The 20,657-nt window shown below is 38.9% G+C and overlaps 1 protein-coding gene across 3 annotated transcripts in view; it reads left to right on the forward strand.

Moving 5' to 3' along the window:
• Positions 1-20,657, forward strand: part of TNRC6B (trinucleotide repeat containing adaptor 6B) — a 203,752-nt gene that overhangs the window by 58,231 nt on the left and 124,864 nt on the right. For all 3 annotated transcript variants that reach the window (XM_087814937.1, XM_016205300.2, XM_087814936.1), the window contains one exon: positions 13,042-13,109. In XM_087814937.1, coding sequence (XP_087671063.1) covers positions 13,042-13,109 — 68 coding nt within the window. The remainder of the gene's footprint in view (positions 1-13,041; positions 13,110-20,657) is intronic.

Genomic DNA, 20,657 nt, shown 5'->3' on the forward strand with positions numbered 1-20,657 from the left:
AGAGAATGAGTTGATTGAAATCAACTCATAACTGATACAGATTAGATTTAATAAGCAATATTTTTAAAACTTGTAACTGTATTTCAAATATTCAAAAAGTCAAGCAGAAAGAAATATGGAAGATATTAAAGACCCAAATCAAATTTCTAGAGTTTATAATATCTGAGATGAAAAGTGCATTGGATGGGATTAGTGGCAGATTAGACATTGCAGAATAAAAGATTGGTGAATTTAAATACATTCACATAGAAACTATCTAACAAGAAACAGTAAAAAGAATAAAAACAAAAAGTGGGGGGAAAAAGAGCATTAGTGTGCTGTGGACAACTTCAGGCAGCCTAATATACATGTGATTGAAGTCTCTGAAGAAGAGGACGGGGGGCAGAAAAATACCTAAGAAATAATAGGCGCCTGCCCGGCCAGGTTGGCTCAATGGTTCAGTGTTAATCTGTGAACCAGGGGATCATGGTTCGATTCCCGGTCAGGGCACATGCCCGGGTTGCAGGCTCGATCCCCAGTAGGGGGCGTGCAGGATGCAGCCACTCAGTGATTCTCTCATCATTAATGTTTCTGTCTCTTTCCCTCTTCCTTCTTCTCTCTGAAATCAATAAAAAGATATTTGTAAAAAAAGAAATAATAGCCCCCAATTTTCCAAACATGTTAAAAACTGTAAATCCACAGATCCAAAAAGTTCAATGTGCCTGAAGCACAAGAAGCACAAAGAAAACCATGCCAGAGCACATCATAATCAAATTACTCAAAACCAGTGATAGAGAAAAAATTTTAAAACCAGGAGAAAAAAGGTGTGCTCCAAAGGAGCTCCTTGTGAATAACAAAAAACACTACTACACTCAAGAAGTTCTAAAGGTTTTAGGATCTCTATGCCAGGAATCGGGGACAAAGACCAAATGCATTTCTTATTGTAAAACTAGTAAAAATCAGAAACCGAAATTTTAGAAAATACCATTATGGTTTCTGATCAAGGTGGTGGAGTATGTAAACACTGTAGTGGCATCCTCGCATGACAGCATCAAAATCACAGCAAAACTGCAGAACAACCATTATTGGAAACACCTGAAGTCTATCTGAATAGAGAAGTTCTATAATTAAGGATATATAGAAGAAGCCACATCAAGACTGGTAAGAAGAACAGCAACTGAGATTGGGCTGGTCCCACACTCATGTGGCAGTTAAAAATCAGAAGGGATATCTGGGCTTCAGAGGTCTCTCCTGAAAAGCGAGAAGTACCAGCTCCACACCAGACCCCCCAGTGCAGAGTTCCAGTGCCAGAAAGTGAAGTCCCATAAGTTCTGGCTCTGAAAACCAGCAGAGATTGTGGCTGAGTGAGAAGGAAGGCTGCTGGAGCCCCAGGAGTTCCTCTTAAAGGACTGGGATGGACATAGTTGGACACACTTGCTCTGAGCTCCAGTGCTAGAGTGGCAGCTTGAAAGGCGACAGGGACATATATATGGGAGAAACTGAATTGTGTGGCTTTAGGGTAAGGGGTGGTAGGGCAGCTTTCAGAGAGAAGTGCTGGCAGAAGCTGTTGTTCCTTTGCTGAGCCCTTCCCCTGCAGGCACAGGCAGGCGTCATATCTGAGTCTCCAGGCTAATACTGTTTGCTATCCTGGTGATTTCCTTAGACCCTGCCCTACCCAACTTGCAGGCCCACCCAAGCTGCTTCCAGTGGCTTTTCCATACAAACAGCCTGTCTTGGCTCATGCTGCCAACTTTCCTAAAATCTCTCAAAGGTTCACAAACCCCAAACAAGCAGCATCTGCCTTGGCATGCCCTGTACCACTTGCTAAGAGGCTCCAGGCCCAGCACTAGCAGCAGCCAGACTTGGTTTGCAGCTTGGCCTCTTCTGGGCACCTTCAAGCCCAGAACAAGTAGCCATCTTTAGATAGCTTTGCAGCTAATGCTGAATGACTCCAGGAAGGAAACAGGTGGTGGCTGACCTTGGCTTGCTCCTCCTGAGAGTCCCCAGAGCCAGGACACTGGAGGCCAGCTTCAGGCCACAACAGAGCACCACTCAGTCACCTCCATGAGTGACACACTCATGGGACGGACTCATGGGCAACAGAGCAAGTCCTTTGCAGCAAGTCCTGCTTTTTGGGGCCAGCCCTGTGGTCTTGGCCAGTCCTTGCAGTTGACTGGCCTGGGGGTCAATTCCTCCCATTGATGCACCAAGAGCAATCAAGGCTCAAGTACAACAGAAAGGTGCATACAGCCCACAAGGCGGGTAGGAGGGCACACCTGGAGTGCCTGGCTCAGGTGACTGGGGTGGCTATACCTTACAGGGCACCTCCTACATAAGGACACTCTACCAAAACTGGGAGACATAGCAGCCCTACCAAATACGCAGGAACAAACACAGAGAGACAGCCAAAATGGGGAGACAAAGAAACATGTCCCAAATGAAAGAACAGGAGAAATCTCCAGAAAAAGAACCAAACGAAATGGAGGCAAGCAAGCTACCAGATACAGAGTTCAAAACAATGGTTGTAAGGATGCTCAAGGAACTTAGTGAAAGGATGCACAAGAAACTTAGTGAGAACAGCATAAAAAAAGATATAGAAACCATAAAGAAGGACCAGTCAGAAATGAAAAATACAATAACTGAAATGAAGAATACACTAGAAAGAATCAACAGCAGATTAGATGAGGCAGAGGATTGAATCAGCAATTTGAAAGACAAAGTAACAGGAAACACCCAATCAGAACCATTAAAAGGAAAAAGAATTCTAAAAAATGAGGTAGTTTAAAGGACTTCTGGGACAACATGAAGCATAACAACATTCACATCATGGGATACTGGAAGGAGAAGAGAGAGAGCAAAGGATTGAGAACCTATTGAAGAAATAATGACTTGACACCTCCCCTAACCTGATGAAGGAAAAAGACACACAAGTCCAGGAAGTACAAGAGGAACCCAAAGAGGCCCACACCAAGACATATCATAATTAAAATGCCAAAGGTTAGAGATAGACAGAATCTTAAAAGAAGCAAGAGAAAAGGAATTAGTTACCTACAAGGGAGCCCCCATAAGACTGTCAGCTGATTTCTCAACAGAAACTTTGCAGGCCAGAAGGGATTGGCATGAAATATTCAAAGTGGTGAAAAGTAGGAACCTACAGCCAAGATTACTGTACCCAGCAAATCTATCATTTAAGATCAAAGGACAGGTGAGGAGCTTCCAGACAAGAAAAGACTAAAGGAGTTCATCATGACCAAACCAGTATTATAAGGAATGTTGAAGGGTTTCCCTGGCCAGTGTGGCTCTGTTGGTTGGGCGTCATCCTGTGCACCAGGAGGTTGCAGGTTCGATCCCCCATCGGGGCATATACAGGAGGCAACCAATTGATGTATCTCTCTCATATCAATCTTTCTCTTTCTCTCCCTTACTCCCTCTCTAAAATCATTGGTTTTTTTTTAAATTGCAGTAATCAGAACCCTTTGCTATTGGAGAAATGACTGACAAATAGACCAGTGGAACAGAAGAGAGAGTCCAGACACAGACCTACCCATAGATGGACAGATGATTTTTGACAAAGGCATTTTTATGAAATCAATTCAGTGGAGAAAAGTTAATTTTTTAAACAAATGGTGCTAGCACAATTGGATATCCATTTGCAATAAAGTAAACATGGAGCTGTACCTCATACCATATACCATAAAAATTAACTCAAAATGGATCTTAGATCTAAATGTAAAACTTAAAACTAATATATTTAGAAGAAAATGTAGGAGAATATCTTTGTGACCTAGGGTTAGGCAAAGTTTTCTAAGATACCATAGTAAAAGCATAGTCTATTAAATTTTAAAAATTGATACATCAAAATGAAGAACTGCTTTTTGAAAGATTCTGTTAGGAAAATGAAAAAGCAGGCCACAGGCTGAAAGAAAATATATTCAAAGCATATATCTAACTAAGGACTTGTATCTAGAATATAATAAAAACTCTCTAAGCTAAAGAACCCAATTTTTTAAAAAAATATATCTTTATTGATTTCAGAGAGAGGAAAGGAGATGGAGAGAGAGAGAAACATCAATGATGAGAGAGTCATTGATGGGCTGCCTCCTGCACGCCTCCGACTGGGGATCAAGCCTGCAACCCAGGCATGTGCCCTGACCAGGAATCGAACACCGATTGCCTGGATCCTAGGTCAACGCTCAACCACTGAGCCACACCCGGCCGGGCACCCAATTTTTAACATAAGCAAATGCCAAGTAGAAAGTAAGCAAAGAATTGGAATACATATTTCTCCAAAGAAGATATTGAAATAGCCAATCAGCATATAAAAAGATGCTCAACATCATTACTCATGAGGGAAATACAAATCAAAGCCACAACCCACTTCACACAAGTGCTGGTGAAGCTATGGAGAAATTGGAATCCTCGGACATTGCTGGTTGGAATGTAAAATGGTGCAGCTGCTTTGGAAAGCAGTTTGGCAGTTCTTCAAAAAGTTAAACGTACAGTTAACACATGACCCAGCAATTCCATTGCTAGTTATTCAACCAAGAGAAATGAAAGCATGTGTCCACACAAAAACTTGTCCATGGTTGTTCATAGCAGCATTATCCATAATACCCCCCTCAAATGGAAACAACCTAAATATTCAACTGATGATGTCAATAAACAAAAATGTGGTCTGTCCTTACAATGGGATTGTATTCAGACATAAAACAGAAGGAAGTACTGGTATGTGCTACAGCATGGATTAAACTCAAAATCATGCCCTAGCTGGTTTGCTTAATGGTTAGAGCATCAGCCCACAGGCTGAAGGGTCCCAGGTTCGATTCCCACCAAGGGCACGTAGCTTTGTTGCAGGCACGATCCCTGGCCCTGGTCAGGGTGCATGAGGGAGGCAACCAATCGATGTGTCTCTCTCACATTGGTTTTTTTCTCTCTCTCTGCTGTCCACTCTCTGAAAATCAATGGGAAAGATGTCCTCCAGTGAGGATTAAATAAGTAAATAAATAAATAAGCTCAAAATCATAAGTGAAAGAAGACAGACACACAAGCCACTGAATTATACACTTTAAACAGGTGAACTCTATAGTATGTAAATTATATCTCAATAAAGCTGTTAAAAAGTGGTCAAATATTTAAAAAGCACTTTACCAGAAAATGGATGGCAAAGAAGCTCATGAAAAGTTGTTCAACTTCAGTGCAATTAAAACCACAATTAGAATGGCTAATATTAAAAAGTCTTGCCCAGCCGGGTGTGGCTCAGCAGTTGAGCATCGACCTAGGATCCAGGCGATCGGGGTTCAATTCCCGGGCAGGGCACATGCCGGAGTTGTGGGCTGCAGCCGATCAATGACTCTCTCATCATTGACGTTTCTATCTCTCTCTCTCCCCCTCCTTTCCTCTCTCTGAAATCAATAAAAAAGATATGTTTAAAAAGTCTTACCATACCAAGTGTTGGTGAGATATGAAACAGCTAGAACTCTCATACACTGCTGGTGGGAAAGATGCTACAGCCACTTTGGAACATAGGTTCTTTAGAAGTTAAACATATGCTAACATATGATCTAACTACACATTTCATTCTGTTATGGGTTAAAATGTGCCCCTCTCACTCACGTTGAAGTTCCAGCCCCCAGTACCTCAGAATGTGTGAGCCATAATCCAATATGACTAGTGTCTTTATAAAAAGGGGAATTTAGACATAGAGACACAAATACAGGGAGAACACCATGTGAACATGAAGATGGCCATCTACAAGCCATGGATAAAAGACTAGAACAGATTTTCTGCTCACAGCCCTTAGAAGGAACCAGTGCTGCCAACATCTTGGTTTCCAGTTGGTTTCTACTTCCAGATCTGTGTGCGACAATAAATCTGTTGTGTAAGAAACCTGGTTTGTGGTACTTCACTATGGCAGCCCCACCAAACTAAAATACACTGCTAAGTATTTACCCAATAAAAAAGAACCCATACAGCATATACAGACTTCTAAATGAGTGTTCATAGCAGCTTTGTTTGAAGTAGCCAGAATCTAGAAACAACCCAGACATCCATCAACAGGCGAATGGAAAACAGATTGTATATTCTCTACCATGGAATACTACTCAGCTGTAAAGGGGAAATTAACTATTGATAATGAAACCACATGGATGAATTTGAAAATAATTATGCTGAGTAAAAGGAGCCAGACAAAAAAGGAGTATATACTATGTGACTCCATGTATATAAACCCTAGAAATGCAAACTAATCTATAATGACAGGAAGCACATTAATGATTGCCTGGGAGGAGGAACAAGAGGGAAGGATTAAGAAGGGGCATGTTGAAACTTTTACAAGTGGTGAATGTGTTCACTTTATTCATTGTGATGGTTTCAGGGTATATACATATGTCAAAACTTATCAAACTATATACTTTAAAGATATACTGTTTATTAATATATATCAGTTATACCTCATCATACTGTTAAAATTTAAAATTTTAAATAACTTAAAAATTTTTTTTAGTAGAAGAAAACCAACAAAAATTTAGTGGCATTAAATAGAGCAGTTTTGATAGAATGGGAAAAGTACAGGCAAAAAGGTTTTAAAAGTAGACCTAGACATGGTAGATTAAACCCAGTTATTAATCTCTGCTCCCTTCTAAAACTCCTCTAAAATTATTTTTCCAAAATGATTTCAGCAAGCATAAATCCACCAGAAAAAAGGGGGTGGAAGAGGAGATGAAGCAGATAAGAGATGCCAACAAAATTTTGGAAGCTAGAAAGCTTTTGGAGTGACACTGAAAGCAGCAAGAGCTGTTGAAGAATTTACAAGGAGCATGCCCCTCATATCCACAGATAGATAGCTGTTTTGCTCTGACCCTGGCAAAGCTGAGGACAGAGGCAGGCACCTACATGAAAACAGAAGGATTAAATCAGTCTACATGTTGATATGACACTGTGCCAGCTGTCTCCTGAAATTCAGTCCTAGAACACTGGAAGCCAGACTTATACCCATGTGGCTGAGGACTGAAGGGTACCTCTCGGGCAATTGAACAGCCCAAGAGGAAAAAAGATACAGATCTGGGTATCTGAAATGGCTAGGTCCTCCCCCTGATGTCCAGGAGAAAACACAGGATAAGCAACCTCCCCTTCCTTCTCCACATACCAAAGGCACTTCCAGGCTCTTTAAGGCTTAACTCTTAAATCGAAGTGGATAGCCAAAGATGACCAGACATTTGATAAAAACCTGTGAATGAAAGATTTTGACCAAACCAAATATAAAAGAACTTGAAGGAAATAGATAATAGAGGGAGCAGATGAAAATGAAAACAAACAAAACACTCTATGTAATATTCTCACTATTAAGAGAAGATATACTCATGTAACAAATTCAGAGGGCAAGGAAGAGATCTTAAAATTAAATCACAATAGCATAATTTAAAAAAATTAGAAGTATTTTAAGGTAAAGTTGAGAGAATCTCCAGAGAGTAAAATAAAAAGTCAAAGTAACAAAAATGGGAGAGAAAGAAGAAAATTAATGGGTTGGTTTCATACATGTAACACTGAATAACAGAAATTCCTAAAGGTGAGAAAATAAATTGGAGGGGAAAGAATTATCAATAAATAAGCAGAGAAAATACCCCAAACCAGAAGAACCTGAATTTATAGATTGTAAGTACCTACCCAGTACTCTAGTACCAGCTTAATAAATAAAAAAGAAACATATTTTTAGAAAACTGAGGAGAAATAAAGGCTCCTAAAATTTTCTATAGAAGAAACAGGTCATATCCAAAACATTAGGATTTAGAATACATCGATTTTCTATACAGCACCTCTGGGAGCTAGAAGACAATGGAGCATGGCCTTCAAAATTTTGGAGGGGAAAATGTTTACTAACTTGAATATCTGTATTCAGTTATGTATGTGGGTTAAAAAAAATTCTGTAAGTCAATTATATGTATGGATTAAATAAGGACATTTCAGTCATTCAAGATTTCAAAAATTCACTTCCCATATACTTTTTATTAGGAAATCGCTGGAATATATGCCCCACGTCAACCAGGGAATACTACTGAAAGAGAAAGACAAAGGATCTGGGAAACAGATGCTCCAGCATAGGAGAGCAAGCAGGGAATTCCAGAGATGAAGGGGAAGAGACATCCCTGGCAAGGTGTCAGCTATTTAGCAGCCCAGAGAGCAAACAATCTAGACTGGAAAAGGGAAAAACCCTGAGGACAGTCTCCAAGCCTGCAATGAAACTGATAGATTACCTGAAGTGTTTGAACTGATATAGAGGAGACTTATAGCTCCATTATAGAGTTGAGGATGAATTAATGAAAAATACATAATAAATACTAAGCCCCAAAAAATGGAAAGAAGAGGAAGTAGTAACTGTAGTTCCAGGGAAAACAAGAAATTGTATAAGAAAGGAAATTTGATTATACTGTGCCTGTCAAGTGAGGCTCTGCATGGAATCTGAAGGAAAAGAAGAACCACAGACTAGAAGTTACTATGAGGACCACTCTTTACGGCCGTAGGGAACGCCTGCCTGAGGGCCGTGTGTATAAGGCCCTCGACATCATTTGGTCTGGCCCTGCCAAGGAGACCGCAGGTGGGACTCAAAATTCAATAAATCTAGGAGCTTTTTTCATAGCTAATTTTTTTAAAAAAATATACCTTTATTGATTTCAGAGAGAGGAAAGGAGAGGGAGAGAGAGAGATAGATGGAAACATCGATGAGAGAGTCATTGATCGAGCCCGCAACCCGGGCATGTGCCCTGACCGGGAATCGAACCCTGATTGCCTGGATCCTAGGTTGACGCTCAACTGCTGAGCCACTCCCGGCTGGGTTTCATAGCTAATTTTTAAGTTGATAATTTTGTATGGCTCTCGAATGATGTTATCAATATCCAAGTGGCCCTTGGCAGAAAAAAGGTTCCCCACCCCTGCCTTACAAGTTCAGATGGAGGGAGGGAGTGGAAGAGATGCTTGTCGTCTGAGGCAGATTTCAGAACTCCTGGACCTGGCTGTGCAGCAGTACAGACTGCTGGTGAGGCTCAGCCCCTGGTCGTGCCCGGAAGGAGATGGTCACCTGTCTAAGGTAGAGAGTACCTGATTCCTTTAGACTGAGTTAAGTGCGCTTCCTGTTGTTTCATTGCTTTCTCACACTGTATTGTAATTGACTGGTTTTGTCTGTCTTTCCCACTAATCTGTAAGGTTTTTGATGGCAAACACTCTTTTTCATTATCTCAGCACAGCACCTAGCATGTAATATGTGCCTGATATTTGTTGAATGAGTAAGTAATAGTGGAAAAAAGGTGAGGATATGGTGTAAGTTTTATGAATAAAGATACTGAGCCCGGGCGGGCGTGGCTCAGTGGTTAAGCGTCGACCTAGGATCCAGATGATCGGGGTTCGATTCCTGGTCAGGACACATGCCCGGGTTGCGGGCTGCAGCCCATCAATGACTCTCTCATCATTGATGTTTCTGTCTCTCTCTCTCCCTCTCCTTTCCTCTCTCTGAAATCAATAAAGATATATTAAAAAAAAAAAAAAAAAAGATACTGAAACTTCTGAAGATGAGGTCAAGGAGGAGGAGTGGTGAAAGTCATCAAATTAAGTCCAAAAGTGTTTGAGAAATTTGTAGAAAAACTAAATAAGAATGCAGAGAGACTAGAAATGGACTTGAGGAAAATGGGAAGTGTCAGTATGGAGCAGTGATCTTTCTGGACTGTTTATTGCCTTCCGAGATGGTGAGGAACAAGAGACGGTGTGAACCCTGGTGAAGGAGACAGTGCCTTCTGGGAAACAGTATTTGAATTGGTGCTTTAAGGCATGAGTAGGAATTTGAAGTGTACGGGTTGTGGAAGACCAGGGCTTCTAGGCAGGAGGGAACATTATATATGAAGGCAGAGAGGGTTGAGGAGTTGGTGTGTGCTTCATGGGTGAGTGAGGCAGGGCAGATAAAAAAGATTACTTAGGCAAATGAATTGAACTCTCCTTCAGGATAAGTGATAGAGTGCCATTGAAGAAGTTCAAGGAGATGATGTAATCAGATTTGCAAGTTACCAAGTCCACTTCATGGGAGTGGTTTAGAAGATGGATTGAAATGAGATGGGACCCAGAGCACTAAGACCAGTGAGAAGGCTTTTATAGTAGTGAGATTTAGAGAAGCTCGCTTTGACTCTGGCAGTTAAAAGGGATTGGAAGGGGTGATGGATATGAGAGCTATTTAGGAGGAAGAGGCACAGTACTTGGTGATTAATAGGATGTGTGGAGTTAAGGAAGGAAGATGGAGAATCTTGTACAATTTTAGGTTTCCTGTTGGGGATCCTAGTGAATGTTGGTACCATTCTCAGAGATAGGAGATATAAAAAAGAGAGGAAATTTGAGGCAAGGTGGTTGGTCCTATTGGGCCATCCAAGTGGAGAAGACTTGTATGCAAAAGAAGACTGGAGTTAAAAATTTGGGAGCCAATATAAGAAGGTTATTGAAGCTGTGGGCTTTTTGATTATTTCTTCTCATTATTGTGCTAATTAGAAATTGAAGAGGATCGTTAAAGATGAAGGATCAAGAAAATTTTATAATGTAGTATACTCTGAAAATAACCATTTTTGTCTTTGAGGAAATGATTTAGGCTTGAGGTTTCAAGTAACTTAATAAAGTTCAATTTGTCACTTTTTTCTAATTAATAATGTATAACATTTATACAATTCAGTGCATAAAATGCACAGTTCAGTGATTTTTTTCATGCATGTGTACATTCTTATAACCACAATGAAGATCAAGATCATCTCTAGCTCCTCATAAGGTTCCCTTGGAACATTTTAACCCTAGTTTTTATTCTAGAAGTTTTAGATCACTATGTAAACTTAGGATGGGAGAATCCTCCCTCTCCTTGGTAAAGCCCTATAAGCTGCAGAATCAGAAGTCCATAAGAGAAGAATAAAAGTCAAAACCTGGTTTTCCACCTTGGGCCCAGCATGATGGCTCCCGCAAAAAAGGGTAGCAAGAAGAAGGGCTGTTCTGCCATCAGTGAGGTAGCCGCAGAGAAGTAGAACACACCGTCAACATTCACAGGCACATTTGTGGAGTGGGCTTCAAGAAGTGTGGCCCTCGGGCACTCAGAGAGATCTGGACATTTGCCTGAAGGAGATGGGAACTCCGGAGTGCATATTGATACCGGACTCAACAGAGCTGTCTGGGCCAGAGGAATAAGGAACATCCCATACCGTATCCTGGTGCGGTTGTCCAGAAAATGTAATGAGGAGGAAGAGTCACCAAACAGGTTCTGTGCGTGGGTCACCTGTGTACCTATCCCCGCTTTCAAAAACCTACGGTTAACGCAGAAGAGAGCTAACTGCTGATTGTCAAATAGTTACAAAACTGCAGAACAGCACCACCAACATCAATTCCGAAAATACCGAAATCTGGTTTGAATTTCCCAGAATGCAGTATGTGTATTATTCTTGCTTACACTTCCTTCAGTTTTTATTTTTAATGGAAATAAAGTAAACCCCTCAATTTTCTGTCTTTTTTTGAAATAGCCTCTTAATACTATCCCGTCTTCTCTAGTATTTCTGAGAAATGAAAACTGAGGAGAGGATGGCAGAGCTGGAAATCTTGTTTTATCTTGGGTTTCATTATGGTGTGTATCTGTGTTACTGTGGCCTGTCTTCCAGGTTATTTGCTCCTATAAGAAATGGGCTGTAGTTTGCTAAGGTGGGAATAGTATCTCTCTCCTTGATTACATCTGTTTGATATTTTAATTATGCCTTTTGGGGAGTTTTTGTAGGACTGACAGACTATCCTGTTTGTGGAGGTAGCTCACTCTGTCACCTACCTTCCTTTATTGATCAGTAAACTATCCGGAATAGTGAAATAGTGCTTTTTTTTTTGAAAATTTGTATTGAGAAATAAACCATAACATAAAAGAAAAATATACAGTTAAAAGAATAATTATAAAACAAATACCCATATACCTACTACATAGGCCAAGAAATAGAATGTAACTGTACCCCAGAACCCACCCTGTGCCTCTTCCTGATTGAATCCCCTCCCTCCCTCTATCCCTCAGACATTCACTAGCCTAAACGTTGTAATAGTCACTCCCTTTTCTTTACAGTTTCATAAACTATATATAGACATCAGTGTTTACATAAACACATATATATGGTTCTAAAATGTATTTTGAACTGCATATTAATGGGATTATACTGCAAACATGCTCTTTTGTGACTTGCTTCTTTCACCCAACATTGTGCTTTTGTGACTCATCTAGATTGAGGTATGTTGCTATAGTTCATTCATTTTCATGCAGGATAATATTCTGTTGTGTGCAAACACCATGGCCTATTTACCGATTTTACTGTTTATAGATGCTTGTCTCTGTATTTTTTTTCTGTTAAAAATATGCTACTAAAATATTTCTTAGTATGTGCAAGAGTTTCTCTAGGGTATATACCTAGAAGTACAGCTAGTCGTTTCTACAGTAAATACACATTCAAGTGTACAACACAATGGCAAACTTTGTAAAAGTGGTTGTACCAATTGTCCCTCCCTCCAGGAATGGATGAGAGTTGCTATTGCTTTGCACCCTTGTCAATACTTGGTATTGCCAAATTTTTAAATTTTAACCAACCTGGTAGTTGTGAGCTAGATTAAATTAAAACTCTTTGTGGTATTACTTTGCATTTTTTCTGATTGACACGAGATTGAACATCTTTTTAGGTTTAGAGCCATTTATGCGTCCTCTCCAGTGACACTCATACTCCGTTATTTTGTAAATTTTCCTGGTAGGTTGTCTTTTTCTTATTGATTCACAGCAATTCTTTATTATATTCTGGATGCTAGTCCTTTTTCACAGTATTATGAGTTAAAAATCAACATGCTTCTTTTTTTATTCTGCAAATCTAGACACCCAAGGAGAGATAGATGCCTTGAACAAACCTAGAGAGTGAAACCATTGGCTAGGCTTCTGTACTAGGCACTCTAGTGAAAGGGCCATGTGGTCAAGGGCAGGCCCCTGCACTTGCGAGTGAGTTACATCTGGCCTCTGCTGACCTGTAATGCTTGCCTTTGCAGGTGGAACAGGAGGATTTTGTAATGGAAGGGCATGGCAAGACTCCACCTCCTGGTGAAGAAAGCAAACAGTGAGTCACATTTTATTTAAAAAGGGTCTTATTACAGATCTTCAAAAGCACTTTGGATCAGCATGCTGAGAGCATGTTTGCAGGGATGTGTATGTTGGGCACATCGTGGAACTCACCAGTTGCTTTGGTGGCTGTTAATGCATTGCTTCTATTTATAGACAGACTAACTGGAGGGACAAGAAAGTTGGCTTTGTAGTTCTTCACACTTGACTAATCAAAATTTATGTTACACTTTAGCAAAGGCTTTAAGGCTCAGGATGTTCCAAATGGAACTAATTCAGTCTGGTTGATTTCCAAAGAAAGCATAAAATTGTGTATCCTTTTCTTAGCAATGTCTTTATGAAGTGATGAAATTAGTAGGCTGTTTTCCTGCATTCCAAGTGTGAATTTATTTGAATGGGACTTCCTGAAATTCTATTTCATTGAGTTATTTATACTTCTCATCTTTGTTTAAATCACAAATTGTTTCCCTAACGGAATAGGAATTATAAATAATGTAACTTAGCCAGCATTCTGAATAATTCAGGATCTCTCCCTTCCTGACTTAAAAGTGGTTAAGTTTTAAATCTGAGATTGTGAGTCCTTTGGGTGGCAGTGAGTAGATTTTTTTTTTTGATTTTTTTTTGCCCTCTGTCACAGAACTTGAAAAATTGTGTTGCAGAGCATACTGGTATTTCATTTGTCCTTTTAAAGAAAAAGATAGTTAAGACTGGCTTAAAGGCCTGGCTGGCGTGGCTCAATAGTTGAGCATCGACCTGTGATCCAGGAGATTATGGTTCGATTCCCAGTCAGGGCACATGCCCGGGTTGCAGGCTCGATCCATCCCCAGCAGGGAATGTGCAGGAGGCAGCCAATCAGTGACAAACACCAATCATTGATGTTTCTCTCTTTCTCCTTTCCTCTCTCTCAAATCAATAAAAATATATTTAAAAAAAAAAAAAGAGAAAAAAAAAGACTGGCTTCAAGGACTGACATAACTACTATTTTTTTATTTAGACAGTAGTCTCCTAAGTTGAATGGTTTAGTGATTCATGGAATTTACCCAAAATCTGTAGAAGGACTCCGTTCTCTCGCCTTTTTTATTTCCTGGAAAATAGTTTTGGTTTGCCTTATGAAAATTATGTCTTTGCAACCTTAGGAATGAATTATGCAGAATAGCTTTGCTGCCACGTGGCCAGGTTCATTAAAGGAAAATGTTCATCTCTATTTGTTGTGAATGGAAACCAGGATATTTCCACAGCTGGTTCTATTTGCTAACCTGACAGTTTTAAAAATAGCTTACAATATAAATCCTAGCTTTGCTGTATTCTATCAGATGCCTTATATTTTGCATGGGCTGATGGAATCAATTAATCTTTAACAAATTAGAATACCACACATCTAGTCCCAGTGGAGTTACAAGAACACTTCCAGTGCTTCTTTCTGCCCTTCTGCCCACTCCCCAAATCCTACACTCTGGTTGGAGGTCTTTATAATATAAAAATCATAGCTCCCATTTGACAAGGGTTTTTTGTACACAAAATAATTTTCTCATTACAGTTTCTCCATTTAATTCAGAGATCAGGGTAGCTAACTTGCCCATGGTAATGCAGCTTGAAATGGGAGTTAGGATTTGAACCCGGATCTTTCTGACTTTAAAATGTTTTATAATATCTCTTAAACACAAATCCTTTGCCAACGTTGAGAGCTATGTTCCTGAAAAGTACTCTGGTTAGTAAAATGCAGTTGTCAAGATCAAAGTCTCATGGATAAGAGGGAATTGAGGGGAACAATAAAAATGGCATTAAGCCTGTTTTTAAAACACAGATGAAAGTTCTGTTCTCTGGAGGGTATCTATTTCTCAAACAAACCAGTCTTTATCTTTAAAAACCTGCTCCAGTAACCCCTCTCCTGAATCAGCTTCTTCAGGTATTCAGGAAACATTGCTAAGGGCAGATTCCCCCGCAAGTTTTATGTTATACAAACTGCGCTGCTTTTGGAGAGAGCTTCAGTCAGCCGCAGCGGACCTGAAACATCATGTGTTATGTCCTTACCTTCTCCCTTGTCTTGTATTCACACGTCCCGTACTGCCTTTTCACATGAGTCCTGTTTAGTTTTAGTTTTGTTTTTCTGGGCTTGGTCTGCTATCATACATCGAAATAATAAAGCAAAACTGAATCTTCTCACTAGGTGTTTTTCTCATAGACCTACCCACCTCTTCTGTGGGAGTGGGGAGGAGGTGCTGCGTTCTTGCTTGAGGCAACAGAAATATATATATGTATATATATGTTTATGTGTGTGTGTGTGTGTATATATATATATTTGTACGTCAGAACTGTAGTCAGCAAAGGATGATTGAATCCTGAATTGGAGGATCTACATTGTAGATCCTAAAAGCGACACATTGCTGAATGACTTAATGGAAATTCCCATTTATTCTTTTATTTGTTTTACTTATATAAGTAATACATGATTGTCATAAAACATTTAAACAGTAAATGTGGGTTTAGAAATAAAAGTGAGATTCTTCTGTTATGCTACTTCCCCTCCTAATCTTCGTAAGTATTTTCTGTATATTTTAAAACAATTCTGACATACTTCTTCTGAAATGTGCTTTTTAAATTTGACATCTTTCGCAGACTATGTCATTATTTTAAACATCTGTAAAACATTCTGTTGAATTGATGTACTATACTCATTCTCCTCTAATAGATATTTTGGTGGTCTTCACTTCTTTGATATTACAAATAATATTTATATATACTTTAATCCTCACCCCAGGATATGTTTTTATTGATTTGAGAGAGAGAGAGAGAGAGAGAGAGAGAGAAACATCGATTGATTACCTCTCCTACCCACCCTGACCAGGATTGGACCCGAAACCTAGGTACGTGCCCTGACCAGGGATTGAACTCGCAGCCTTTCTGGTGTGCGGCACATCGCTGCAACCAGCTGCGCCACCCGGCCAGGGCACCAAGAGTATTTTGTTGAACACCCCTTGCTCTTACGTCTTTATACACAGATACATTTCTGTAGAACAGATTTCTTAGAGTTGGAGCCGTTTGGTTCATGGGCATGTGTTTTTTACGTGTAGGTAGCTGCTGTCAAATTACCTTCCAAAAAAACCAACCTGTGTTCATTTCCATCAACAGTATATGAGAGTTCCCATTTCTCCACACCTTTGATGACAATAAAATTATCATTACATTTTTGCCACTTTAATATTGTTTTAATTTGCATTTTTTGCTTACTAATACGATGGAATATCTTTTGTTAGTTTATTGACCATTGATTTTTTTTTCTTGTGTATTATTACCATTTTTTTCTTTTCTTTTTTAAATTTTTGTTTAAAATATTACAAATGTCCCTTTTTCTCCCCAATGACCCATTCCATCCTGTCCCATCCCCCTCCTCAATCCCTCTCCCCACCATTGTCCATGTCCTTGGGTTGTGCATATATGCATATAAGTTCTTTGGCTAATCTCTCCCCCTCCACCCACCCGCTCTCCTCCATCCCTCTGACATTCGTCAGTCTGATCCATGATTCCATGTCATTGAATCATTTCTGTTCATCAGTTTATTAAATTCTTTAGATTCCACATATAAGTGAGATTATGTGATGTTTGTCTTTCTCTGCCTGGCTTATTTCACTTAACATAATTTTCTCTAGGTCCATCCATACTGTCCCAAAGGGTACAAGATCTTTCTTCTTTACAGCTGCATAGTATTCCATGGCATTTTTCTTTTGGATTGTTTATTTTGATAGTTTGGTAGGAGCCCTTTATAAAGTATAGATATTAACCTTTGTCTGCTGAGATGTTTTAAATATTCCTCCCAGTCCTCCTCTTTTAACATTGGGGTATCTTTCATAGTAATATACATTTTAAATTTTTATGTAGTAAAATCAGTCAGCCTTTATGGCTTCTATGTTTTGTGCTTGATTAGAGAAGTTTTCCCTACCGTAACATGATGAAATATCCACAATTTTTCTGCTTTATTTTACATTTAGACCTTTTTTTGTGTATGGTGTGAGGCAAAGATAAATCTAACATACTTTTTCTAAATTCGTTTGCAGAATGGGTCTCATTCATTGGCATTAGCTTATATGAATATCCTGTTTTACTTATGGGGAGCAGAGGGAGCACAGGGGTAATACAGCTTTCTCAAGGTCACAAAACAAATTCTTGTAAGGATTCAGTCTAAAGTTACTCTTGTTAGCTGACTTGTGCCACTTTCTCTATTTTTTCATTTAACATTTTTATTATAAGTTCTAGAAGTCTTGAAAAAATTATTTTATTTCCATGATGTTTACTGTAATGAAACTAAGTTCTTTTAATAGGTAGATTAAGGTGGCTATGCATGTAGAATGTTTTCTTGAAAAGTAATTCACTTGATACTGAAAAATATCAATGCCTAATGGTTAATATTTAGACCAGTTGTGCTGAATTCTGGTGTATGTGTAGATAAGATTTAGTAGAGTGTGTAACTTTAAACACCTTGTCTGTCTGTCTGTCTGTCTGTCTCTATCTACCGTTGCTTTTTAATGAGGTTTATTTACTAATAGTATATCTAATATAATCACTTTTCTGAGGATATTCCAGTTTACCAGCTACTGTAGCCAATCAGCAAGCTAAGTTTATTGCCATATAATTACTATATTAAACTCACACAGTATTAATCACACGATGTGTTTAACACAGGGGTAAATATAAAACTATTACAGCTTTTCAAAAAGGAGCAGGAGCAGATACTTGCCCATAGATTGTGTTTGATAATGCTTATTGAAAGCTCATTTCAGATCACATGTTTCTTCCTAGGCAGGCTTTTGTTTTGGTTTTATTTATAATACCAGTGATGGTCAAGATGTTTGTGGGTAGATTCTTTGTTATAAACTCTTTTGAAGTTGAATATCAGTTTTGATATATTAATGAGTTTGGCCTCTTTTGGATCTCCTCTCCTCCTTTATTTAAATATAACTTACAAACAAGTCTGAGCTTTAAATCTCTGTGCTGAAATTTACTCATATTCTCAAAAGAGTAGGTCTTTAACCTACTAAAATGATTCAGTTTTTCTAGTAAATTTTTGTTGACTGAACTTTCTTAATTCTTTTAGTTAATTTTACAAAAGGTCATTATTAGAAACAGATCTCTCAAAGTAGGATTTCAGAGAGTTATTCAAACACCCATATTCATTGCAGCAGCATTCACTGTAGCCGAGAGGTGGAAGCAACTCAGATGCCCACTGCAGGTGGCTGGATGAGGAAACGTGCTCACATGCACTAGGATGTTATGAAGCCTTAAAGAGAAGGAGGTCTTGTCATGTGCTGCAGCGTGGATGAACCTGAAGGACATTATGCTGAACAGAATAAGCCAGTCAGAAAGGACAAATACTGTATGATTCCACGCATACAAAGTATCTCAAATAGTCAAAATCATAGAAACAGGGAGTAGAAAGGTGTTTGCCAAGAGCTACGAGGAGGGAGGATAGGGAATTAGTATTTAATTGGTATAGAGCTCTAGATTTTCAAGATGGAAAAGTTCTAGAGATCTGTTGCAAAACAATTCAAATATACTTTATTCTCGAGCTTCATACTTTAAAATTGTTATGATGTTAAATTTAATGTTATCTGTTTTTTACCCCAGTAAAAAAAAAAAATTAGCAACCAAATTGGAATACAGCCTGGTATAAAATGTACCAGGTACCTTTAGAACAACAAAAAAAGAATATAGAAATGGTAATCTTTTGTGTATGTTGTACTAAATAAAGCATATTAAAATTAAAAAACATCTCATTTAATAATGTGTTTTATAGACTCCCCTTTTTAGGGATTGTTGATAGAATTAATTGTACCAGTTCCTTTATTTCTACTCCCTGGGGATGCCATTTTTTTACTTCCCTTTTTAAGGGAGAGTATTCAGAGCTCGCATTGGAGTCCTGTGAGGAAATCGGTGTTGAACACAGTTCTGTATTGACTGAGAGAAAGGAACGAAATATGTGGCGTAAACACTGCTCTTCATTCCCTGTGGGGCGACATGGCTTTGTGCTCGAGGTGCTGTTTTCTAAATGTCTTAGCTCCAATGTCTTGATTAAATTTTCTTCCCACTAATTACATTCTTCCCAACATAAATGTCTAGCTATAAAACGCCCTTTTAATTTTTCTGAATTACTAATTTTACAGACCTTCCATAAGTTCTAACAGTTTGGCCTCACCTTATCTTTATTTCTGTTCCCACTCTAACTCCTTAACCTACAGCTCTGTTTCCCTTGGATTCATCTTACACTAAAGTTTATTCTCCCCAATCGCTATAGTAAGGAGTCCTCTTATTAGGATAGTCTTTGTTTCATATTTGACCACCCAACTTAATTGTTCTTTTGGGTGCTTGTTTAAAAACTTTGGGCAGGCCCTAGCGGGTTTGGCTCAGTGGTTAGAGAGTTGGCCCGTGGACTGAAGGGTCCCGGATTCAATTCCGGCCAAGGGTATGTACCTCGGTTGCAGGCTTGATCCCTGGCCCTGGTTGGGGAATGTGTGGGAGACAACCAGTCGATGTGTCTGTCTCACATCGATGTTTCCCTCTCTCTCCCTCCACTCTCTGAAAAAGCAATGGAAAAAATATCCTCTGGTGAGGATTAAAAAAAAAAAAGTTGGCCAGTTTGCACTGGCCGAGTGGCTCAGTTGGTTGGAGCATCATCCCGTACACCAAAAGGTTTCAGGTTCGATTCTAGGTTAGGGCACATACCTGGCTTTCAGGTTTGACCTCACATCTGTGTTTCTCCACATCTATGTTTCTCTCTCTCTCCCCCTCTCCCCTCCCTTCTTCTCATAAAAATCAGTAAAAATATATCCTTAGGTGAGGATTTAAAAAAAATAAAATAGCCCGGCCGAGCGTGGCTCAGCAGTTGAGTGTCGACCTGGGATCCAGGTGATCAGGGTTCGATTCCCGGTCAGGGCACATGCCCAGGTTGCAGGCTCGATCAATGACTCTCTCATCATTGATGTTTCTATCTATCTCCCTCTCCTTTCCTCTCTCTGAAATCAATAAAGATATATTTTTTTAAAAAATAAAATATTTCCAAATTACTTATAGATAATTATCATCAAAACACAAACCTTGGTGTTTGGCCATAGGAAAAGTTGTATGTGTGGTTTTTTTTTAAATTTTCTGCATTCTATTATCAGTTTTTCATCAGTTTTTTTCCCTTTGAACCATTAAAATGTATACATGTTGAAATAAACTGATTAAGAAGTACCAAATTGAAAGACTGAATAAATTCAATCATTATTAGACAGCAGTAAGCTGGACCTCAGAAGAATAGTTGGATTTCTGTATAATCTTTTCAGATTGTTTTTGGGAGAAAGGAAATGAGGTGTTTTTTTTCAAGTTAATTGGTATTTTGAAAATGTCACAAATAGGTTCAATAGATGATAGTTATGATCATGGAGTTTTTGCTGCTGAGAATTTTAGAGTAACCATAAACATTTGTACTAGGTCTTTGGGAACTTTTCAGTTACTAATAAATTTTCTAATTCTCATTTGAAGTTACTTTAAAAAATTAATTCTTTGAAAATGT

This window comes from Miniopterus natalensis, chromosome 2 (assembly GCF_054644295.1).
Source record: "Miniopterus natalensis isolate mMinNat1 chromosome 2, mMinNat1.hap1, whole genome shotgun sequence".
Lineage (NCBI taxonomy): Eukaryota > Metazoa > Chordata > Mammalia > Chiroptera > Miniopteridae > Miniopterus > Miniopterus natalensis.